Raw genomic sequence first — 26,280 nt, 5'->3', positions numbered from 1 at the left:
GCGACAGTCCCCATCCAACCTGACAGAGCTTGAGAGGATCTGCAGAGAAGAGACTCCCCAAATACAGTTGTACCAAGCTTGTAGTGTCATACCCAAGAAGACTTAAGGCTGTAATCGCTGCCAAATGGGCTTCAACAAAGTACTGAGTAAAGGGTCTGAATACTTATGCAAATGTCTGATCTTTTTTTTTTTTTACGCTTTTACTTTGTCATTATGGGTTATTGTGTGTAGATTGATGCGAAAAAAGACTATTGAATCCATTTTAGAATAAGGGTGTAACGTAACAGACACAGATACCCACACATGTGCATTCATGCTCGCACACTCCATAAATATGACATTGAGTACATGACCATCATTTTCATACAGTCTTGATGAAGATAAAAATCAGGCCATATCTAAATCTCCTCCCTATCCCCTTCTCCCCTCTCCTCTCTCTCTCTCTCCTTTCTCCCCCTTCTCCCCTCCCATCTTCCCCCTCTCTATAGGCTCTTCCCAGGTAATGGCGATGTGATCAACTTTGCGTCGTGGTTTGGCTTTGCCTTTCCCAACATGGTCATCATGCTTATCCTGTCCTGGCTCTGGCTGCAGTTCATGTACATGGGCTTCAAGTAAGTAATGCTGCATTCAAAACAACTGGGAACTCAGAAAAATGGGAGGTCAAATCAGTGATCTTCAGGTCAGAACGGTCGGAGTTGGATGACCGTTCAAATCGATTTTTCCCAGTCAGAGCTCGTTTTTTCCCAAGTTCCCAGTAGTTTAAACACGCTGAATTTGTTATTTACTGACTTGCCTAGTTAAAAAAAAGGTTTAATAAAAAAATGTAAAAGTCAGAAGTTGGATATATCCGTTTTCCCAGTTCCGAGTTCCCAGTTGTTTTGAATGCGTGACATTCACAAGGCTCACTTCACATGTCATCCCTGTACAACATTCAAACCAGATTAATAATAAGTAAAAATAACATGGCTATAGGTAGCTACATGTATGTACATACAGGTAGGGGTAAAGTGACAAGGCAACAGGATAGAAATAGACAGTAGCAGCAGTGTATGTGGGGAGTGTAAAGGTGTGTGTGTATGTGTTAGTGTGTTGGGGTGTCAGTGTAAGTATGTGTTAGTGTATGGGTAGAGTCCAGTGTGTGTGTATAGAGTCAGTGAAAGAGTTATTGCAAAAAAAGGGTCAATGCAGGTAGTCCAGGTAGCCATTTGATTAGCTATTTAACAGTCTTGTTTAGCAGTCTTATGGCTTGGGGGTAAGAAACTGTTCAGGGTCCTGTTGGTTCCAGACTTTGTGCAGTGGTACCGCTTGCCATCTATGGCTGGAGTCTCTGAAAAAAGAGCCCCCCCCCCCAAAACATATGGGCCTTCCTCTGACACCGCATGGTATGGAGGTCCTGGATGGCAGGGAGCTCGGCCCCAGTGTTGTACTGGGCCGTACGCACTACCCTCTGTAGTGCCTTACGGTCGGATGCCATGCAGTTGCCGGTTATGCAGCCGGTCAAGATGCTCTCAATGGTGCAGCTGTGTAACTTTTTGAGGATCTGAGGGCCCATGACAAATACTTCAGCCTCCCGAGGGGGAAGATGTGCTGTTGTGCCCTCTTCACAACTGTGTGGGTGTGTGTGGAAAATGTTAATTCCTTAGTGTTGTGGACATCAAGGAAATTGAACCTCTCGACATACTCCACGACAGCACCATTCACGTGGCCGTACTCGCCCATACGGTTACTGTAGTCCACGATCAGCTCCTTTTGTATTTGTATTTGAATGTATTATGGATCCCCATTTGTTGCTGCAATGGCAGCAGCTACTCTTCCGGGTGTCCAGCAAAATTAAAGCAGTTATACATTTTAAAAACATTACAATACATTCATAACCGATTTTACAACATATTAAGTGTGTGCCCTCCGGCCTCTACTCTACTACCACGTATCTATAAGACAAAATCAATGTGTAAATGTGTGTATAGTGCGTATGTTATCGTGTGTTTGTATGCATGCGTCTATGCTTGTGTTGTTCCATAAGGCGTATCTTTATATCTGTTTTTAATCAAATTTTACTGCTGGCATCAGTTACTTGATTTGGAATAGAGTTCCATGTAGTCGTGGCTCTATGTAGTACTGTGCGCCTCCCATAGTCTGTTCTGGACTTGGGGACTGTGAAGAGACCTCTGGTGGCATGTCTTGTGGGTATGCATGGGTATCTGAGCTGTGTGCCAGTAGTTCAAACAGACAGCTCGGTGCATTCAACATGGCAATACCTCTCACAAATACAAGTAGTGATGAAGTCAATTTTGAGGCAGGCGAGATTGACATGCATATGATTAATGTTAGCTCTCTGTGTACATCCAAGGGCCAGCCGTGCTGCCCTGTTCTGAGCCAATTGCAAAGTCCCTCTTTGTGGCACCTGACCACAGGATTGAACAGTAGTCCAGGTGCGACAAAACTAGGGCCTGTAGGACCTGCCTTGCTGATAGTGCTGTTAAGAATGTAGAGAAGCGCTTTATTATAGGCAGATTGTTTTGACCATGACGGTTTACATTCCAGGGTTACTCCAAGCAGTTTAGTCTCCTCAACTTGCTCAATTTCAACATTATTAATTTCAAGATTTAGTTGAGTTATTTAGGATATACTTATTCCTTTCCACCCATTCTGAAACTAACTGCAGCTCTTTGTTAAGAGTTGCTGTCATTTCAGTCACTGTGGTAGCTGACGTGTATAGTGTTGAGTCATGTGCATGCATGGACACACTGGCTTTACACAAAACCAGTGGCATGTTGTTAGTAAAGATTTAAAAAAATCACATGCCCTAGACAGCCTCCCTGGGGAATTCCTGATTCTACCTGGATTTTGTTGAAAAGGCTTCCATTAAAGAACACCTGTGTTTTGTCAGATATGTAACTCTTTATCCACAACATAGCAGGGGGTGTAAAGCCATACACATACATTTTTCCGGCAAGGGACTATGATCTACAGTGGGGCAAAAAAGTATTTAGTCAGCCACCAATTGTGCAAGTTCTCCCACTTAAAAAGATGAGAGAGGCCTGTAATTTTGATCATAGGTACACTTCAACCACCCGAGGCCTCCCGGGTGGCGCAGTGGTCTAGGGCACTGCATCGCAGTGCTAGCTGCGCCACCAGAGTCTCTGGGTTCGCGCCCAGGCTGGGCTGGGTTCGCGCCCAGGCTCTGTCGCAGCCGGCCGCAACCGGGAGGTCCGTGGGGCGACGCACAATTGGCATAGCGTCGTCCGGGTTAGGGAGGGTTTGGCCGGTAGGGATATCCTTGTCTCAGTATGTAAAATGTAATAAAATGTATGCACTCTACTGTAAGTCGCTCTGGATAAGAGCGTCTGCTAAATGACTAAAATGTAATGTAAAAAAATGAAGAGCACAGTGACTTTCAACGTCGAACCATCATACTGTAGAATGCCTTCTCTCCAACAAGTCAGTTCGTAAAATGTCTGCCCTGCTAGAGCTGCCCCGGTCAACTGTAAGTACGGTTATTGTGAAGTGGAAATGTCTAGGAGCAACAACGGCTCAGCCGCGAAGTGGTGGGCCACACAAGTTCATGGAATGGGACCGCCGAGTGCTGAAGCGTGTAATGTGTAAAAATCTCTACAGAGTTCCAAACTGCCTCTGGAAGCAACGTCAGCACAAGCACTGTCCGTCGGGAGTTCATGAAATGGGTTTCAAAGACAGAGCAGTCGCACAAGCCTAAGCTCACCATGCGCAATTCCAAGCGTCAGCTGGAGCTCACCACCATTGGACTCTGGTGCAGTGGAAATACGTTCTCTTGAGTGATGAAACACTTCACCATCTGGCAGTCCGATGGACAAATCTGGATTTGGCAGATACCAGGAGAATGCTACCTACCCCAATGCATGGTGCCAACTGTAAAGTTTGGTGGAGGAGGAATAATGGTGTGGGGCTGTTTTTCATGGTTCAGGCTAGGCCCCTTAGTTCCAGTGAAGGAAAATCATAACACTACAGCATACAATGACATTCTAGTCGATTCTGTGCTTCCAACTTTGTGGAAAACAGTTTGGGGAAGGCCCTTTCCTGTTTCAGCATGACAATGCCCCCCGTGCACTTGACTGGCATGCACAGAGTCCTGATCTCAACTCCATCGAACACCTTTGGGATGAATTGGAACACTGACTGCAAGCCAGGCCCAATCGCCCAACACCAGTGCCCGACCTCACTAATGCTCTTGTGGCTGATTGGAAGGAAGTCCACGCAGCAATGTTCCAACATCTAGTGGAAAGCCTTCCCAGAATAGTGGAGGCTGTTCTAGTAGCAAAGGAGGTAGCAACTCCATATTAATGCCAGTGATTTTGGAATTAGATGTTTGACAAAGTGTCCACATACTTTTGGTCATGTAGTGTAAATGCCTCATGAGCTTAGTTTAACTTTCATACCCTGTCAGAACCCAAATTCTAAGCTTGTTTACTGACAATGATTGCAAACAAAGTAAATGTAATCAAACACTGTAGCCTCAAAACATGGTTAACTTTAAATTTGATATCATGGATGGTCAGTCCTTGCAGCCATTGCTTTGTATAAGAATTTGATAGTGATTACGTTTTTCCTGCCTCATCCCTCAGGTTTTTACCGAAACAGTGGTACTTTGTTTTTGTTGCTGATTTAATAAATGCATTTCTATAGCATCTAACATATGTTTTACAATGGTGGGGAAGTGCCAAGATGGAGGTGTATTTGCTTCAAAACAGATCCCGTTAGTCATCTAGTGTATATTTAAATAATTGTCCGACACTCACAATAAGCACAAAAACCACTAACTGTAAGGTTGCAGCTCAAATGACACCCTATTCCCCATAAAGTGCACACATTTTGATCAGATCACTAGTGTACCGCTTTATTGTGGGAATAAGAGTACAATTTAAGACACAACTTGTCACGCCTGTGTCACGAACCGGCTCGAAGCCCGTAACAAAAAGGGAGACAACGTGGAGATAAGGAATAACAAAATATATTTATTAACTAAGGTAACCTATATTCAAATAAACAATAGCGTGTCAGCGTGGAGAGTGTCTCCCCAATGAATGTGGAAGAGGTCTATTTATCCTGGGACACACCTGGGCCCAGGTGTTTCCCATGTAGCTGACGACCCTCCCAACTCCACCCACCGGCATCCTAATAAGGAAACGAGCAAAGAGAGAGAATACGGCAGACAGAGTGGGAGGGTCATCACAACCCCCCATAAAACCGGGGACCAACGAGGACCCCGGGACAACGTACCAGCCTCTGCGTCCCAAATTGACACAGCCTCTGCGTCCCAAATTGACGAGGGGTTACGTGTTCACACTTCCACTTGCCCCAGCCAACCTCCTCCTCCCCAGACCTCAGCAACCTTTGCGCACAGGAAGCAACCTTTAAGAGAAAAGAAGAACACAAGACCAGGAGGGAACAGGCAGGAAAGATAGAACATGACAATACCAAACTATGGTCAGTCACGTAAACATTCAGGAACAGGGCACACAAGAGACCGCATCAGCTACAAACTCCAACGAAAATAACATCTCAGGGTCCTTCCTAATTTTTTACAACATCTCCCAACGATTCAGTCACTTCCCAACGATTCACAGTCACTTCTCAACGATTCACAGTCACTTCTCAACGATTCACAGTCACTTTTCAACGATTCACAGTCACTTCTCAACGATTCACAGTCACTTCTCAACGATTCACAGTCACTTCCCAACGATTCAGTCACTTCTCAACGATTCACAGTCACTTCTCAACGATTCAGTCACTTCTCAACGATTCACAGTCACTTTTCAACGATTCACAGTCACTTCTCAACGATTCACAGTCACTTCTCAACGATTCACAGTCACTTCCCAACGATTCACAGTCACTTCTCAACGATTCACAGTCACTTCTCAACGATTCACAGTCACTTCTCAACGATTCACAGTCACTTTTCAACGATTCACAGTCACTTCTCAACGATTCACAGTCACTTCTCAACGATTCACAGTCACTTCCCAACGATTCACAGTCACTTTTCAACGATTCACAGTCACTTCTCAACGATTCACAGTCACTTCTCAACGATTCACAGTCACTTCCCAACGATTCACAGTCACTTCCCAACGATTCACAGTCACTTCCCAACGATTCACAGTCACTTCTCAACGATTCACAGTCACTTCTCAACGATTCACAGTCACTTTTCAACGATTCACAGTCACTTCTCAACGGTTCACAGTCACTTCTCAATGGTTCACAGTCACTTCTCAACGATTCTGCTGAGCACACCAGACCACAACAAGAGAAATGACAATCACACTGGGCACCACAGAAAAGAGACATGGAGCTTCCCCAAAACCTACAATAACTCAATCCTAGTCTTCGTGCGGATTTGCGGTGGGTATTTACGCACTGTAGCCCGCTGGCAAGGAAATAAACCCCCCAGCACGCTGGCAGATTCCCCCAAGCCACGGATGTGCCCCGGAGACAACTGCTCAGTCCACAGACACCACACAAAAATAACAAACATTAACCATGCCCAACATATTCCAAAAATGAAACATGTCGCTAAGCCTATCAGGGGAAAAGGCGGGAAAAACAGAGTACCGAAATACATGTGTCACAAAACAAACAATACCTCACAGTGCAAAGAACTGAACTAAATAGTGTGTGATAATGACATACAGGTGTGTGAACAGGTGATTAGAATTCAGGTGATTGGGATCTGGAGAGTGAGCTGGGATCTACGTGTTTGAGGGTGTGAGTTGGAAGCCGACGTTACAACAGGTGTGCGTAATGAAGGGCAGACTGTTGCCCTCGAGCGCCAGGGAGGGAGAGCGGGAATAGGCGTGACAGTAAGATTGTAACTAGTTACTTCTAGTTAATTCCAAATACATTTGCTGTCAGGATGGGTAATGCACTATATAAGTACACACTAGTTACAAGTAAGTACCCCTGAAGATACACTTCATTTTAACCAGCTAAATCCTGTGTAACACCTAGTAATTATATTGTCCTTATGAAGGTATTACATGTACTTTGTGATGTACTTTATCCTCTCACTTGTACAGAAAGGAGGTTCAGGTTGTCGAAATGGGGAACGTTCATAATTTTTTACCTTTTTTCTAAATATTACAAATAATTTTTGATTATAATCTGGGATGACACCCATATCGTTGACACCAGCCAGTGAAGTTGATTTATGTCTGATCTGTTTTGGTAAACTCAAGCAAGTTAAACCCAGATGGTACACGTTTTGGGGGCAAGAGCTAGCAGCAACATTGAGTGGAGATTTTGAAGAGTGCGCATTCATGGGTAGATAATCAGAGCCTAAAGCGCCTTCAAACCTTGTAATTTCGGACACCCAGCGATCTGTAAACAAGAGATTACAACCTTGTGACAGTTATTAATGAACTGGATGCTCCTGTGTGGCTTAATTGGTTGAGCATGGTGCTTGCAATGCCAGGGTTGTGGGTTTGAGTCCCACGGTGGACCAGTATGAGAAAATGTATGAACTCACTACTGTAAATCACTCTGGATAAGAGAGTCTGCTAAATTACTCAAATGTAAAAATGGATGCAGCTGAGAAGAAATTGGTGAATTTAGTGTAAACTTGCCCATTCTAAACAAGCATTTAAGAAGCATTAGTTGTTATGCCGCTGTAATTACAGACTGTAATTACCACCAGTTACATGTTGTTATTACAGTGTAACTATGAGTTATTACAATGAACTACAATACTTACACTGTAATAAGGACCCCTTAAAATAAATTGTTTCTGAACACTTTGATGAGAAAACAGAAATCACCTCCTTCTCCCACCTCCACATCTCGACCCTTCTGGGAGGGAGAGAAGGAGATGATGACCGGTGTGGTGATGGAGTGGCAGCACCTACAGCACCTCATCCATCACCACATACCACTTCCAGTATGCGGCTGTGGCTTCCCCTCCCTCCTTGCTGATTCCGGTGGGAGAGCTTTCAACTCCTGAAAAATATGGAAAAGAATAGTATCGTGGAAAATCATGTATACTGAGAGAAACTTGGACAACTATTCAAACAATCAATCTTTATTTAAGATCGATTAATTATTGCAATAATGAATCTGGTCGACTGCACACTCTGAAGTGTGTGTTGCCGAGAGCTTAACCTTACAGACAAAGCAGAGTTTAAAAAATGCTTAGTCATGGCTGGTTCCACCCCTCCCATGCAGATCGGGGGGCATCATAAGCCATCTCGGGTTCATCTTGTGGTGCCGTTTCCCAGATGCCAGGATGATTAGGAACAATAACTGTTTTGTTCTACTCCTCCAGTTCTACTCCTCCAGGCTCTCTCTATCTCGGTTACTCCCACCACATCTTGTCAATGGAATGCATGCTGTTAACACCCCAGCCATCCTACAATCTCAGCTTGATGCCCTCAATCTCACACAAATCATCAATGAACCTACCAGGTACCACCCCAAAGCCGTAAACACGGGCACCCTCATAGACATCATCCTAACAAACTTGCCCTCTAAATACACCTCTGCTGTTTTCAACCAAGATCTCAGCGATCACTGCCTCATTGCCTGCATCCGTAATGGGTCAGCGGTCAAATGACCTCCACTCATCACTGTCAAACGCTCCCTGAAACACTTTAGCATTACCCACCATCTTAAATAAGCATGCCCCATTCAAGAAATTTAGAACCAGGAACAGATATAGCCCTTGGTTCTCTCCAGACCTGACTGCCCTTAAAGCTAGTGAGGGAGATAAGTGTTTCCAGTTTCAGAGATTTTTGTAGTTCGTTTCAGTCATTGGCAGCAGAGAACTGGAAGGAGAGGCGGCCAAAGGAGGAATTGGCTTTGGGGGTGACCAGAGAGATATACCTGCTGGAGCGTGTGCTACAGGTGGGTGCTGCTATGGTGACCAGCGAGCTGAGATAAGGGGGGACTTTACCTAGCAGGGTCTTGTAGATGACCTGGAGCCAGTGGGTTTGGCGACGAGTTTCATACCAGCCAACGAGAGCGTACAGGTCGCAGTGGTGGGTAGTATATGGGGCTTTGGTGACAAAACGGATGGCACTGTGATAGACTGCATCCGTGTTTATTGAGTAGGGTATTGGAGGCTATTTTGTAAATGACATCGCCGAAGTCGAGGATCGGTAGGATGGTCAGTTTTACGAGGGTATGTTTGGCAGCATGAGTGAAGGATGCTTTGTTGCAAAATAGGAAGCCAATTCTAGATTTAACTTTGAATTGGAGATGCTTAATGTGAGTCTGGAAGGAGAGTTTATAGTCTAACCAGACACCTAGGTATTTGTAGTTGTCCACATATTCTAAGTCAGAACCGTCCAGAGTAGTGATGCTGGTGCAGGCAGCGATCGGTTGAACAGCATGCATTTAGTTTTACTTGTATTTAAGAGCAGTTGGAGGCCACGGAAGGAGAGTTGTATGGCATTGAAGCTCGTCTGAAGGGTTGTTAGCTTCCCACATATCCCAGAGAAGTTAACGTCCCACTTGGCCAAAAGCCAGAAAAAAATGTAGCGCGCCAAATTCAAATATATTACTATAAAAATCAATCTTTAATGAAATCCCACATGAAATACACCAAATTAAAGCGACACATGTTGTGAATCCAGCCAACATGTCTGATTTCAAAAAGGATTTACGGCGAAAGCACACCAAACGATTATGTTAGCTCAGTACATAGCCACAGAAAAACACAGCCATTTTCCCAGCCAAAGATAGGAGTCACAAAAAGCAGAAATAGAGATAAAATGAATCACTAACCTTTGATTATCTTCATCAGATGACACTCATAGGACATCATGTTATACAATACATGTATGTTTTGTTCAATAATGTGCATATTTATATCCAAAAATCTTAGTTTACATTGGCGCCATGTTCAGAAATTCCTCCAAAATATCCGGAGAAATTGCAGAGAGCCACATCTAATAACAGGAATACTCATCATACATTTGATGAAAGATACATGTTTTACATAGAATTAAAAATACACTTGTTCTTAATGCAACCGCTGTGTCAGATTTTAAAAAAACTTAACAGAAAAAGCACACCATGCAATAATCTGAGACGGCGCTCAGATATAACAACATTTCTCCTCCATGTCAACAACAGAAATACGAAATTACATCATAAATATTCCTTTACCTTTGATGATCTTCATCAGAATGCACTCCCAGGAATCCTAGTTCCACAATAAAGCGTTGTTTTGTTTGATAATGTCCATTACTTATGTCTAAGTAGCTACTTTTGCTAGCATGTTTAGTGCACATGTCCAAACACTCGCGCAGATGCAGGCGAACTCGGACGAAAACTTCAAAAAGTTATATAACAGGTCGAATAAACTGGTCAAACTAAGTAGAGAATCAATCTTCAGGATGTTGTTATCATAACTATCCAATAACGTTCCAACCGGAGAATTCCTTTGTGTCTCTAGAAGTTATGGAAAGCAAGACGATATCGTTTGGAACGCGCATGACCAGGAACTGACATTCTGTCAGACCAATGACTGAAACACTTCCCATCCGGCCCCACATCACACTAGAGGCTTCATGCCACGTTCTACAGACTGTTGACATCTAGTGGAAGGCGTAGGAAGTGCAAACAGATCCATATCTTACAGGGAATTGAATAGGCGATGAGTTGAACATTGACCACTCTCAGAATTCTCACTTCCTGTTTGGATTTTTTTTCTCAGGTTTTTGCCTGCCATATGAGTTCTGTTATACTCAGACATAATTCAAACAGTTTTAGAAACTTCAGAGTGTTTTATATCCAATAGTAATAATAATATGCATATATTAGCATCTGGGACAGAGTAGGAGGAATTTCACTATGGGCACGCAATTCATCCAAAAGTGAAAATGCTGCCCCCTATCACAAAGAAGTTAACAGTAATACAATCAGGGCACGGCATAGTCCCGGGAGAGCTCTGCATTGTTGATTTATGATATCTGAATGTACATCAGTTGGCAACAAGATCATATTGTACAGCAATTTCATCCGGTAACATGAATACAAAGCCGGCGAGAGGTGGTTAGAATAAGATGGGAGGCCAAAAGTCTGTGTAACTAATAGAGTCAGAGTCCCGAGCATAGTCAGTCCCACGGTAGGGTAAAGAACGTTTTTAGTCAACAAAGTATGCAGGAGACATGAGACAAATAGCAAAATGCACATGACATTTTTTTAATATACTATAACAACTTGGGGCTAGACATTGTAAGTTCAGAGTCACTCGCCCCAACAGTGCATGTGTGCTGGAGGCGAGCGAAAGCTCGGGAGAGATGGGTACCTGTACCAGACTTGGGGAGACATGCCAGGGCAGACGTTGAACAGATCGCCAGGTGAAATCCAAGCAGCAGTGCAGCAGGCAATGGGAGTAGGTGTCACACCTACTTGGGAGAAGCTTTTATTTCTGGAGGCAGATTTCTTGTAGAAAATGCAACTGAATGGTCTTTGAACCGCAGAAGGGGGCTTCAGAGGACGCTTCAAGGACTCTTGACACTTGTTGAGCCCAAAGGCCTTCACACCTTAGTGCTAATTGAATTTGTATCTGGTCTGTCCTTACAAGCCTCAGCATTCAGTCCACATTAAGTAAAATATATCATTGTAATGTGCTCTATTTTTCACTCAGTTCCAGGTTGGAATGGTGTCCCCAGGTCTCTGCTGTTTGTTTGCTAGGGCACCCTCCATATAGCTTGGGGGGAAAAAACCTTGGAAGCAGTAATCTCTCCGGTTAATTTTGGTCAAAATTAGGTTGTAGGTTTGGAGTTTTAATCTGGAGGGGAGGCCATGCTGTGGAGGGTATCATCCTGCATATGTACCTGCCGAAGAATACCAGTTCATCTAACTCCAAATCTATCATTTTGTAAAAAAACATGTTGAAAAATGTCAGAGCTCACATTAACCTTTAACGAGTCACCAACCCGGATCCGGGATCACCCCCCACTCCCCCCCCACTGAGTAGCATAGCTAGCATAGCGTCACAAGTAAATTGTAGCATCTAAATATCATTAAATCACAAGTCCAAGACACCAGATGAAAGATACAGATCTTGTGAATAAAGCCACCATTTCAGATTTTTAAAATGTTTTACAGGGAAGACACAATATGTAAATCTATTAGCTAACCACGTTAGCATAAGACACAATTTTTTTACTCCAACAGTTTTTTCCTGCGTCAGTAGCTATCACTAATTCGACTAAATAAAAATATATATAGCCACTAACCAAGAAACAACTTCATAAGATGACAGTCTGATAACATATTTATGGTATAGCATAGTTTTTTTTTGAAAAATGTGCATTTTTCAGGTATAAATCACAGTTCTACATTGCAGCTGCAATCTGAAATAGTGCTGACGCAGCCAGAACAATTACAGAGACCAACGTCATATAACTAATTACTTATCTTAAAACATTTCAGAAAAATACACAGCGTACAGATATTGAAAGCCCAACATCTGGTGAATCCAAACAATATTTCAGATTTATTAAATGTTTTATAGCGAAAACAAAATGTAGCGCTAAATTAGCATAGCCACGCCAGCCAGAACCAGCTGGGCGCCCCCGACCAGTTCACATGCACGACAGATATATGAAATAACATCGTAAATTGGGTCTTACTATTGCTGATCTTTCATCAGAATGTTGATCAATGTGTCCTTAGTCCTGATGAGTCGTTCAATCCATTCATAATGGCAACTTTCCCTCTTCATTTAGCATATGTACTGGTCGACTGGCCAAAGTAAAAAAAGTCACAGAACGGAACACGGCAAAACTCCCGAAAAAATTCAAATAATCTGATTAAACTATATTGAAAAAACATACATTAAGATGATATGGTCACATGTATCAAACAAACTTCGAGACGGAGATAGTTTTCATCCGTAACGGCAGCAAAACAGTAGACAATCGCACCTCCAAATAGCGCGAATCAGAGAACCGGAAGTTGTCGGTCACGCCAAAGAAATAGGTCTTATTTCACGTCAGTACAAGGTAAACAAAAAATTTCTCCTCTGACGTCCTCTTGACACCCAGAGGAAGACGAATGAAGTGTGTTTCGGGTCATAGGTGGCGTGACCATATATAGGCAGAGCGTTGAAGCGAGCATACACATCTTGCATTCTTCTTCTTGGTCAGGGAAAGTGCTGTCAAATGACTTCTGTTTAACTCAGAGACAAAATTGAAACGGTTTTAGAAACTATAGATTGTTTTCTATCCAATGGTATTAATTATATGCATATAGTAAGAGCAATAATTGAATAAGAGGCAGTTTAATCTGTAGAGGAAATTATGCTAATGCGAAAACAGCACCCCCTATAGTGGCAAGAAGTTTTTAAGCTGTGTCTCTCTCTCTGAGGGGGGCGTGTCTCTCTTTATGGATATTGCTTCCCTGATATGATTGTTCCAGGGTGAATATCTACAGGACTTGTAGCAAGTGTCCACTCCTTTTTACGATGTCTGTTATGTCTTTTCATCTTGTGTCAGATGTTGACCTTGAGTTTGTTCCCAGCTGAAAGCTTTCATCCAATGGGGTTACAGGATCTGTACTATTTTATTTACTGCAGCAGGATTAGACTGTAGGACACACACTAGTCAGTGATTAGCCAACATTTTACTACTTTGTATACATCAATGCACAAAGTATTCACACCCCTTGAATTTTTCCATATTTTGTTAAGTCACAATATGGGATTCAAATGGATATAATTGTAATTTTTGTCAACAATCTTCACAAAATGTTCTGTAATGTCAAAGTGCTAGAAAAATTCTAACATTTAAAAAAACTTTATGGATAATAAAACCATAATATATCTTGATTAGATGTAGTATTCAACCCCCTGAGTCACCTTTGGCAGCGAATATAGCGAATTTTACAAATTCTTCAAGCTCTGTCAAGTTGGTTGTTGATCATTGCTAGACAGCAATTGTCCAGTTTTGCCATAGATCTTCAAGCCAATTTAAGTCAAAACGGTAACTAGACCACTCAGGAACATTCAATGTCAAATCAAATCAAATGTAGTTATAAAGACCTTTTTACATCAGCAGATGTCACAAAGCGCTTATACAGAAACACAGCCTAAAACCCCAAACAGCAAGCAATGCAGATGTAGAAGCATGGTGGCTAGGAAAAACTCCCTAGAAAAGGAAGGAACCTAGGAAGAAACCTAGGAAGAAACCTAGAGAGGAACCAGGCTCTGAGGGGTGGCCAGTGTTGGTAATCTTCTCTGAGATGCAGTGCCTTAGACCGCTGCGCCACTCGATAAGATCTCAACCAGGCAAGAACTTGTCCTTGTAAACCAATTAGGGTTTCGAATCTCTCCAAAAGAATGTGGTGATCAATGGTATCAAAAGCTGCACTAAGGTCTAGGATCAAGAGGACAGACGCAGAGCCTCGGTCAGACGCCATTAAAGGGTAATTTACCACCTTCACGAGTGCAGTCTCTGTAGTATGATGGGGTCTAAAACCAGCCTGGAGTGTTTCAAATACATTATTTGTCCTCAGGAAGGCAGTGAGTAGCTGCACAACAACTTTTTCAAAAATGTTGACAGGAAAGGAAGATTCAATATAGGCCAATATAAACTCAGCAAAAAAGAAACGTCCTCTCACTGTCAACTGCGTTTATTTTCAGCAAACTTAACATGTAAATATTTGTATGAGCATAACAAGATTCAACAACTGAAACAAGTTCCACAGACATTTGACTAACATAAATGGAATAATGTGTCTCTGAACAAAGGGGGGGTCAAAATCAAAAGTAACAGTCAGTATCTGGTGTGGCCACCAGCTGCATTAAGTACTACAGTGCATCTCCTCCTCATGGCCTGCACCCGATAAGCCAGTTCTTACTGTGAGATATTACCCCACTCTTCCACCAAGGCTCATGCAAGTTCCAGGACATTTCTGGGGGGAATGGCCCTGGTCCTCACCCTCCGATTCAACAGGTCCCAGACGTGCTCAATGGGATTGAGATCCGGGCTCTTCGCTGGCCATGGCAGAACACTGACATTCCTGTCTTGCAGAAAATCACGCACGAGCTGTATGGCTGGTGGCATGCTGGAGGGTCACGCCAGGATGAGCCTGCAGGAAGGGTAGCACATGAGGGAGGAGGATGTCTTCCCTGTAACGCATAGCGGTAAGATTGCCTGCAATGACAAGCTCAGTCCGATGATGCTGTGACACACCGCCCCAGACCATGACGGATCCTCCACCTCAAAATCGCTCCCGCTCCAGAGTACAAGCCTCGGTGTAACGCTCATTCCTTTGACGATAAACACACATCCGACCATCACCCCTGGTGAGACAAAACCACGAAAAAGTGAAGAGCACTTTTTGCCAGTCCTGTCTGGTCCAGCGACGGTGGATTTGTGCCCATAGGCGACGTTGTTGCCGTTGGTGTCTGGTGAGGACCTGCCTTACAACAGGCCTGCAAGCCCTCAGTCCATCCTCTCTTAGCCTATTGCTGACAGTCTGAGCACTGATGGAGGGATTGTGCGTTCCTGGTGTAACTCGGGTAGTTGTTGTTGCCATCCTGTACCTGTCCTGCAGGTGTGATGTTCGGATGTACCGATCCTGTGCAGGTGTTGTTACACGTGGTCTGCCACTGCGAGGACGATCAGCTGTCCGTCCTGTCTCCCTGTAGTGCTGTCTTAGGCGTCTCACAGTACTGACATTGCAATTTATTACCCTGGCCACATCTGTAGTCCTCATGCTTCCTTGCAGCATGCCTAAGGCATGTTCACGCAGATGAGCAGGGACCCTGGGCATCTTTCTTTTTGTGTTTTTCAGAGTCAGTAGAAAGGCTTCTTTAGTGTCCTAAGTTTTCATAACTGTGACCTTAATTGCCTACCGTCTGTAAGCTGTTAGTGTCTTAACGACCGTTCCACAGGTGCATGTTCATTAATTGTTTATGTTTCATTGAACAAGCATGGGAAACAGTGTTTAAACCCTTTAGAATGAAGATCTGTGAAGTTATTTGGATTTTTACGAATTGTCTTTGAAAGACAGGGTCCTGAAAAAGGGACGTTTCTTTTTTTTGCTGAGTTCATATATCTTTTTTGGGGGGTTGAGGTTTGACTTTTTCAGGAGACGCTTTATTGCTGACCCTTTTAGTGAGTTTGGTACACATCTGGAGGATAGGGAACTGCTTATTATGTTCAACATAAGATGCCAAGCACAGGAAGTAGCTCTTTCAGTAGTTTAGTTAGAATAGGGTCCAGTAGACAGCTGGAAGGTTTAGAGTTCATTACTATTTTCGTGAATGTGTCGAGATACAGGATTTAAAAAACTTGAGTGTCTCCATTGATCCTAGCTCCTGGCAGTTCTGTGCACTCAGGACAAGCGAGTTTTGGAGAAAAACGCAGATTTAAATAGGAGTCCGTAATTTGCTTTCTAATGATCATAATCTTTTAATCTAAGAAGTTCATGAATTCATCATTGCTGAAGTGAAGGCCATCCTCACTTGGGGATTGCTGCTTTTTAAGTTAGCTTTGCAACAGTATCAACAATATGTTTTGGATTGTTTTTATTCTCCTTACGCAGGTTGGATAAGTAGACTGATCGAGCAGCAGTGAGGGCTCTTCAATCTTGCACTTTACTGTCTTTCCAAGCTAGTCGGAAGACTTCCAGTTTAGTGGAGTGTCATTTCCGTTCCAATTTTCTGGAAGCTTGCCTTAAGGGTCGGGTATTTTCTGTATTTCAGGGAGCTCATTTCTTATGAAAAATGTTTTTTGACGTGTGACTGCATCTAGGGTATTATGCAAGCCTAAATGTTGATCTAAATGTAGGTGGTTAAAACCTCTAACACCTCCCAAACCCGGATCCGGGATCCCCCCCATCAAAAAAGCTGACTAGCATAGCCTAGCCTAAAGCCACAGGGATATCATATAATAAAATGTTCATGAAATCACAAGTCCAAGACACCAAATGAAAGATACACATCTTGTGAATCCAGCCATCATTTCTGATTTTTAAAATGTTTTACAGGGAAGACACAATATGTAAATCTATTAGCTAACCACGTTAGCAAAAGACACCACTTTTTTACTCCACCATTTTTTTACTCCATCAGTAGCTATCACAAATTCGACCAAATAAAGATATAAATAGCCACTAACCAAGAAACAACTTCATCAGATGACAGTCTGATAACATATTTATTGTATAGCATATGTTTTGTTAGAAAAATGTGCATATTTCAGGTATAAATCATAGTTTACCATTGCAGCCACCATCACAACTCTCACCAAAGCGACTAGAATAACTACAGAGAGCAACGTGAATTAGCTAATTACTCATCATAAAACATTTCTTAAAAATACACAGCGTACAGCAGATGAAAGACACAGATCTTGTGAATCCAGCCAATATTTCAGATTTTCTAAGTGTTTTACAGCGAAAACACAATATAGCGTTATATTAGCTTACCACAATAGCAAACATCACAACAGCATTGATTCAAGGCAAAAATAGCGATAACGTATAAACCACCAAAATATATACATTTTTTCACTAACCTTCTCAGAATTCTTCAGATGACAGTCCTATAACATCATATTACACAATGCATATAGAGTTTGTTCGAAAATGTGCATATTTAGCGGCACAAATCGTGGTTATACAATGAGAAAAGTAGCAAAGCTGCCCAGAAAATGTCAGGAGAAATCTTTGAAGAGGCACCTATTCTAATCAGTAACTATTCCAAAACTTGACTAAAAAATACAGGTTGGACAGCAATTGAAAGACAAATTAGTTCTTAATGCAATCGCTGGGTTAGATTTTTAAAATTAACGTTACTGCGCAATACAGCGTGCGCCAAAGCGAGACCGCACCATAATTCATGGCGGAATTATTATTTTACATTTGTCAACATAAGTACGAATTACTATTACTATTAGCTGAGCTTCCATCAGAATCTTGGGCAAGGTGTCCTTTCTCCAGAACAATCGTCTTTGGGTTGAAAGATGTCCTCTTCTCCTGTCGAAATAGCAGCTAACGATAGCCACCCACTGGAGACGTGTCCAACTCGTGAAAGCGCATGACAAAGAAATCCCAGAAAATCGCAATAAACTGCTATAAACTGCTATAAGTCGGTTTAAATTAACTACCTTATGATGTCTTTAACACCTATAACGAATAAAAACATGACCGGAGATATAGAACTACTAAAACGAAAGCGTTTGCAGGATGCCATTGTGATGTCTTCTTGCGCCAGGCGCACCGTTGAAAAGGACGTTACTTCCGTTCCACGGTCTTATATAAGGTCCCAGATTGCGCAATCCACTCCATTCAAATTCTCCCCGCTTACTGACATCTAGAGGAAGACGTATGCAGTGCATGTAGCCCGATGGCTTACATGGGGACTTATAAACTGACCTCAGAACAGGGACCTCGATTTCTGAAATCTCACTCCCTGACAGGAAATGTGCTGCAGAATGAGTTCTGTTTCACTCAGAGAAATAATTCAAACGGTTTTAGAAACTAGAGAGTGTTTTCTATCCAATAGTAATAATAATATGCATATTGTACGAGCAAGAATTGAGTACGAGGCAGTTTAATTTGGGAACTCATTTTTACAAAGTCGAAATGGCGCCCCCATAGGCTCAAGAAGTTAACTGATTGTTGTATTCCGGTATCCTTGGGTAGGTGGAGGGAGTCTTTGGGTTGTCCGAGAATCTTTTGCGCAGATTTTAATAACTTTTTGTTAGGGTTTTAGCAGATTATTTGTTGCGATTTCAATTGTAACAAAATGGAGGTCCAATAGTCCAGGATTATCAGGAAAAACATTTAGATCCACAAATTGTATTCCACGAGACAAACCTAGATCCAGGGTATGACTGTGGCAATGCATAGGTCCTTAAACATGCTGGACAAACCCCACTGAGTCGATGATGGCCCCGAAAGCCTTTTGGAGTGGGTCTGTGGACTTTACCATGGAAATATTGAAGTCACAAAAAATGAGAATTATTATCTGTCATGACTACGAGGTCCAATAGGAATTCAGGGAACTATAAAAAGTGATTGCTTTTTTTTCTTCTAAGTAGGCTGCTTAGATTTCATGACTAGAAGCTCAAAAGACGAAAACGCAGTAATTTTGGATTCAAAAATTGAAATGTCATAAATGTTATCAACACTTCCACCTTTGTGGTATGCCCGGGGGGTTTGTTCACTAGTGTAACCAGGAGGAGAGGCCTCATTTTAACACAGTAAATTCATCAGTCTTGAACCATGTTTCAGTCAGGCCAATCACATCAAGGTTATGATCAGTGATTAGTTAACTGACTGACTGCCTTGGAAGTGACTAGCTCTATTTTTAGTTGTGAGATATCACAATCTCTTACAATAATGACAGGAACGGAGGAGGTCTTTATTGCAGTGAGATTGCTAAGGCGAAGACCGCCATTTTTTGTTAAAATCAATTGAATGGATTCCTTCCTCTCCGGCAACTGAGTTAGGAAAGCCGCTTGTATCTTTGTAGTGACCGGGTGTATTGAGACAGCATCCAAAGTGTAATTAATAACTGCACCATGCGCAAAGGGATATTCAATGTCTGCTTTTTTTCTTTTACCAATCTACCAATTGGTGCCCTTCTTTGAGAACCATTGGAAAACCTCCCTATTCTTTGTGGTTGAATCTGTGCTTGAAATTCACTACTCGAATGTGGGACCTTACAGATAATTATATGTGTGGGGTACAGAGCTGGGGTAGTTATTTAAAAATCATGTTAAACACTATTATTAAAACACAGAGTCCATGCAACTTATTAAGCACATCTTTAATCCTAAATTTATGCAGGTTGGCCATTACAAACCGGTTGAATACTTATTGACTCAAGACAGCTTTTAATTCTTTATGAATTTGTTAAACATTTCTAAAAACACAATTCCACTGACATTATGTGTAAATCGGTGACACACAATCTCCATTTAAACAAATTTTAAATTCAGGCCGTAAGACAACAAAATGTGGAAAAAGTAAAGGGGTGAAAGCTTTCTGAAGGCACTGTACTATATCCATCCATCTCCCTCGTATCAATAGATTATGCACACTAACCGTCACTCACAATACCTACCCCCAACAGACACCAGTCAGTCACCCACACTAGATTTTGGTTTAGATAAACAAATGTAGTTTGCTAGCTACAGTGGCAATTTTAGTATGTAAATCTAGGTGGGGCGAACAACATTTTCTTTTGGGGCGGGGGGTGTATGCCAGCAAAGCCACAACAACACTAAGCAATACATTAATTGCACTCTAACGGTGACAAACTGCCCACAAACTGTTAGTGGCTACATAAAGCTGTCCCAAAAGCAGAGCTTTCCTTTCAGCACCATGGAGTGAATCCTTACCACTGCTACACCTGACTATCAGTGGAGCCTTGTATGGCAGCGGAATAGTTCTTCTGGCTCCTTGTGGATTTGTGTAAGTCGATAAGAACCGCATTGTCCTTCAATAATAACGAACGCCATACACAAACATTATGAACATTTATGTTCAGTAAATTCATAATGTGTGTTCTTATATCATTAACATTATACCATTCAATTCAGATAGATATTAGTTCATATAAATTCAGCAAGATGGCTAATTTTACACTTCTTTAAGTCACCACACACAGAGCGAGAGGGGGGGGGGACTCGGTTAGCCTACCATTTGAAGTATTTTTTTTTATCCCTATGTGGTCTAAAAAGGAAGGAAATACAAATCATGAAGATACATTTTATAGACAATATACAGACGCAAAGACAGCGCATTGCGCAAACAAAACAACCCTCGCAATATCAGCTGAATTACATGGGTCTATTACTGAACTGTTTGTTGAAACAAATATTTGAACGGGAAGAGACTGTTGAGATGTACAAACTATGGCATAAGCGAATGATTAGCAGACAAGAGGCAATCCGTAATTTCGATTAAGACATTAATGACCAAGCCAAGATGGACTTAGTCAATATAACTATTTGTTCAGCACTTTTGAAATGTACAGAGACAGAATTCAGAACATGGGCCAATTTTACAGTGTTCTCCATGTACACCAAGTCAGAAACATAGGATAAATAAAGGGGGCATATAAGCAGACAAAGAAAGCTCTTACAATGTTTGATGATGACATTTCTCTAAAACAGGCTATAGGCTACATGTGCACCACCAAGTGCTGAGGGGGAAAGGGACAAAATTATTAGGGTGAAGCACATGGGCTACCAACAGCTTACTACACAACATGCACGTAGTATTACTTTCTTATCTACAGTATACATATCTCCCTAGCATATTACATAATTGATGCAGCAGCATACACTACATTTTTGGACTCACCGTTGTTGTGCTGTGCCCACTTGAACAGGAAGGCATCGCGGCGGTCCTTTGTCATCAAACTTTGTCATAAAAGTCTGACATTCTCTGGATGTATGATGCTTTCAAGACAACTGGGAACTCGAATCATGACAAGGTCGAATCATGACTTCAGTGATCTTCAGGTCGGAGCTCTAGAAAAAGGCTGAGTTCTCGACTTGGAATTCCGAGTTGGATGACCATTCAATATGTATTTTCCCCAGTCGGAGCTCATTTTTTTCCAGAGTTACCAGTTGTCTTGAACTTACTGAAGTCTAAGAAAAAAGGGCCTTTTAGATAGATGCTTAATATCCTTAAACCCAGACTTGGACCACACACCCTCTCCACCAAATAGCATGCAGGGGAAGCAAAATAGTGAGTGCTTTGCAACTCTTGCAGTTAGCCACTGATTCCTTACAAACCACGCATTGTTGAATTTGTAATTTTCGGTCCAATGGCCGATGAGCACCAATGCCTTTAATCTATAATTTCTCTTCATACGATAAGGATTAGAAAGGATTTGCCAGTAGATTGTCGAGGTGATTCATGATGATGACTGCTTGTCTAGTTAAGATTTTAAAAGTATAATGTTGACATGATCAGTCCAATCAAAGCTCCACTACATAAAACATGATTTGAAGTCATTTTATCTGTGGCCAATGACCTTGAGCAAAGTTGGATGAGCACTTCTATTGTAAATCTATGGCAGCACCCAAGGGGGCTTCAACGTCCTAGCTCTCCCTGTAGATTACGCGGTGACGTAGTGTCCCCATGAATGACAGAACACTGAGCCTATCACGGCGCAACTAGAGAAGATTACCAACACCTACGCTCTGTATTTTCCACTGGCTGCCCCTCCACCATAGAAAGCACTGGTCTAGGCTGAAACATATGCATTTTGGAGCTGCCTTACTCAAGAATGCAAGAAAAAGACCATGTGGCTTTAATCACTCAATAAATTTGTTTGCAAATTGATATGTGACACGAATTAATGCCAAAATAACAGGCTTAAAAAAAGTTTAAGCTAAACAAGTGGGGCTCAAAACTGGTGGACCTCTGCCGTGAATGACGGTTCGCCACTGGCTAGCTAGTTAACCTGTTTGGGATAGGGGGCAGCATTTTCACGTTCGGATGAAAAGCGTTCCCAGAGCAAACTTCCTGCTACTCAGGCCCAGAAGCGAATATATGCATATTATTAGTAGAGTTGGATAGAAAATACTCTGAAAACACTCAGTTTCTAAAACTGTTTGAATGATGTCTGTGAGTATAACAGAACTCATATGGCAGGCGAAAACCTGAGAAAAATCCAACCAGGAAGTGGGAAATCTGAGGTTTGTAGCTTTTTAACTCTTGGCCTATCGAATACACAGTGTCTATGGGGTCATATTGCACTTCCACTATATATCAACAGTCTTTAGCACCTTGTTTGAGGCTTCTACTGTGAAGGAGGAGAGAATGAGAGCTGTTTCAACCAGATGTCTGGCAGATTGCCATGAGCTGGTCACGCGCATGGCCGTGAGAGCGACCTGCGTTCCATTGCATTTCTAAAGACAAAATAATTCTCCGGTTGAAACATTATTGAAGATTTATGTTAAAACATCCTAAAGATTGATTCTATACATCGTTTGACATGTTTCTACAAACTGTTTTAAAACTTTTTGGACTTTTCGTCTCGCCTGGACTTGCCCGCGCCTCGTGAGTTTGGATTGTGAAATAAACGCGCTAACAAAAAGGAGGTATTTGGACATAAATGATGGACTTTATTAAACAAAACAAACATTTATTGTGGAACTGGGATTCCATTCTGATGAAGATCATCAAAGGAAAGTTAATATTTTTAAAATGCTATTTCTGACTTCTGTTGATTCCACAACATGGCGGGTACCTGTATGCCTTGTTTTTGTGTCTGAGCGCCGTACTCAGATTATTGCATGGTGTGCTTTTTCCATAAAGTTTTTGAAATCTGACACAGCGGTTGCATTAAGGAGAAGTATATATTTAATTCTGTGCATAACAGTTGTATCTTTAATCAAAGTTTATGATGAGTATTTCTGTAAATTGATGTGGCTCTCTGAAAATTCGCTGTATGTTTGAGGCACAACATTACTGACCATAACGCGCCAATGTAAACTGAGATTTTTGGATATGAATATGAACTTTATCGAACAAAACATAAATGTATTGTGTAACATGAAGTCCTATGAGTGCCATCTGATGAAGATCATCAAAGGTTAGTGATTAATTTATCTCTATTTCTGCTTTTTGTGACTCCTCTCTTTGGCTGGAAAGTGGCTGTATCTGTTTTTGTGACTAAGCTCTGACCTAACATAATCATATGGTGTGCTTTCGCTGTAAAGCCTTTTTGAAATCAGACACGATGGGCAGATTAACAAGTTAAGATTTAATTTGGTGTATTTTACTTGTGAATGTAAGAAAGTTCAATATTTAAAAAATATATTTTTGAATTTCGCGCTCTGCCTTTTCAGTGGATGTTGTCAAGGGATTCCCCTAGCTGTAAGAAGTTAACAAAGTTAGCTACGTTACCGCTGCTTGACTTATTTTCTGCTGCGCTGATGTTGGCTGATCAGATGGCTTCCTCTTTGAAGTGAAGGTGAAAATCGTTGGAATAGCTTCACATTTCAATGTTCTACGACCTGACAACCCCATCAGCTAAGACTTCAGGTCTGTTTCGAAATCCTCTGGCTGAAAGTGTTGGCAACCAGCACACACATTTGGATATTTCTCCACAGGAGTTTTCACATCATAGGCAGCGTTCTCTATTGTCGCCAGCCAGTGCTTAATTTGTAAATCGGGAGGTGCTGGAACAACACGTGAGCGTGAGAGGGGGGGTAACCTGGGGACCGGAATACATGAGAATTTTTTTTAACCTTTATAATAAAACATTGCATGCATATCATCACATTTGCGTAGTGGTATAGAGCAGTATATCAGAGGCATTTACAGAAGTTGCACACATGGGATTTTTTTGTTGCCTTTTATTACAGTATTTTATGCAATTCTATGTCATTTTACATGATTGGAGACTTAGGCATAATCTTTTTTAATGTCACGTTCAAAACTGGGAACTCAGAGCTGGGAAATCTCCGACTTCCAACTTCAGTGCGTTCAACACAACTGGGAAATCTCCGACTTCCAACTTCAGTGCGTTCAACACAACTGGGAAATCTCCGACTTCCAACTTCAGTGCGTTCAACACAACTGGGAAATCGGGAAAAAACGAGCTCCGACTGTGAAAATATGTTTGAATGGTCATCCAACTCGGAATTCCAGGTGGGGAACCCTGGCCTCTTTCTAAAGCCCCAAATTTCCGACCTGAAGATCTCTGACGTCATGATTAGACCTCGTTTTTTACACCCAGAGTTCCCAGTTGTCTTGAAAGCACCATATTACCTCACAAATGATCAAAAAGTCAGGCTACTTTGACACTGACAAACTGATTATCTGAGATCAATGAAAACGACGTTGTCTTGAATCCATCAATAGCCTAGGTGTGTGGAGACACATATTGTATGCTACAATATGAGGAGTAAATTATAGTCCTAAAAATGGAGGACAATTAACAGAGGCAACTCGAATGAACTTTCACCGCGTTTATTCACATTTTTGAGAACTATTTTTCATGCCATGAGAGGTACCGAGCCGGCCAAAATGGGTTCCGGAACGAAACAATACAAAACGGAGAAGTGCCGGATTCTGTTCCGGCAGGCTTCAGCTTAAATTAAGCACTGCCGCCAGCCACTAACCAATGAAATGGTACCCCAGCAGCCTGCACTTGCTTGTAGTTTGCACATCCAGGTATTGAGCACCACAACGTGACTAAACTTTACAGTTGTTGTTGACACAAAAATAAAAAGTTCTTCGCAATCTCAACAGGTCAAATAGGGGGTGCTTATATTTGTCCTGTAAGTGTGAGGTGTGTAAACACAAGTGTGTGGTGTGAAATGGAAATGTGTTTTTTGCATATCCCGACTCCCCTGAGACACTCTTATGTTCTATGAACGAGTGGTTGGTCCCGTGAGTAACATTAGCTATCTGTTGACACCAATTCTCAACTGGATCAACTTCGACAGGTGCAGTACTACATCCTGAAATCGCTATGAATTCCACATATTATGGTTTGCTTACAACCAGGAAATGTAGATGGCCCTTCTCTTCCGGTGAGATGCAGAAATACTGATATTTGTGTGTAGTGAGGCAATTCTCTACTTTTTTTAAATAACAAATTAATGGACATATACATCGAAAGAGCAGCGGTGAAATATCACTTTAAGAGAAGCCGCAGAACATGCTACATTACCTCTAACTAATAGCTCCTAATTCAATTACGCTTGATATTAATTGATTCTTTGAGGTCTCACTCCTTGTCCGTGTGTGTCGTTGACAGCATGAAGAAGTCATTTGGCTGCGGGAAGAAGAACGAGGGAGACAAGGAGGCGTTCGCAGTGATGAAGGAGGAGTACAGGAAGCTGGGGAGCATGGCCTTCGCCGAGGGGGCTGTGCTGACCATCTTTGTCCTGTTGGTGGTGATGTGGTTCACCAGAGAACCAGGCTTCATGCCAGGCTGGGCCACTGTACTGTTTAACAAGGATGGAGCGTGAGTAGCACACACATACAGATACATTCATCCACACAGGCTGGCGCAGGCAGGCACGCAGTGAGGTGCATGCACGCACACACAAACACACACCAATAAAATGTGAATGTCTGTTCTTCTAACTGAATTCTAAACTCTTTCTCTGTGTGTGTCCTTCAGGTTTGTGACAGACGGGACTGTTGCTATCTTCATGTCCTCGCTCTTCTTCATTATCCCCTCAAGGCCGTTCTGCCGTGGGAGTGCTGAGGAAGAGGAGGGAGAGGCTGGGGAGGAAGGTGAGGGGGGGTTCAATGAAAGAGACAATAACAAATACAGTTGAAGTCTGAAGATTACAT

The 26,280-nt window shown here is 42.1% G+C and overlaps 1 protein-coding gene across 3 annotated transcripts in view; it reads left to right on the top strand.

Moving 5' to 3' along the window:
- slc13a2 (solute carrier family 13 member 2) overlaps window positions 1–26,280 on the top strand; it is a 57,397-nt gene that overhangs the window by 28,093 nt on the left and 3,024 nt on the right. For all 3 annotated transcript variants that reach the window (XM_039006037.1, XM_039006036.1, XM_039006038.1), the window contains 3 exons: window positions 489–611; window positions 25,736–25,945; window positions 26,105–26,220. In XM_039006037.1, coding sequence (XP_038861965.1) covers window positions 489–611; window positions 25,736–25,945; window positions 26,105–26,220 — 449 coding nt within the window. The remainder of the gene's footprint in view (window positions 1–488; window positions 612–25,735; window positions 25,946–26,104; window positions 26,221–26,280) is intronic.

The sequence above is a fragment of the Salvelinus namaycush genome, chromosome 12 (genome assembly GCF_016432855.1).
Source record: "Salvelinus namaycush isolate Seneca chromosome 12, SaNama_1.0, whole genome shotgun sequence".
In the NCBI taxonomy this organism is placed as follows: Eukaryota; Metazoa; Chordata; class Actinopteri; order Salmoniformes; family Salmonidae; genus Salvelinus; species Salvelinus namaycush.
This window is presented reverse-complemented; position numbering and strand designations above follow the sequence as displayed.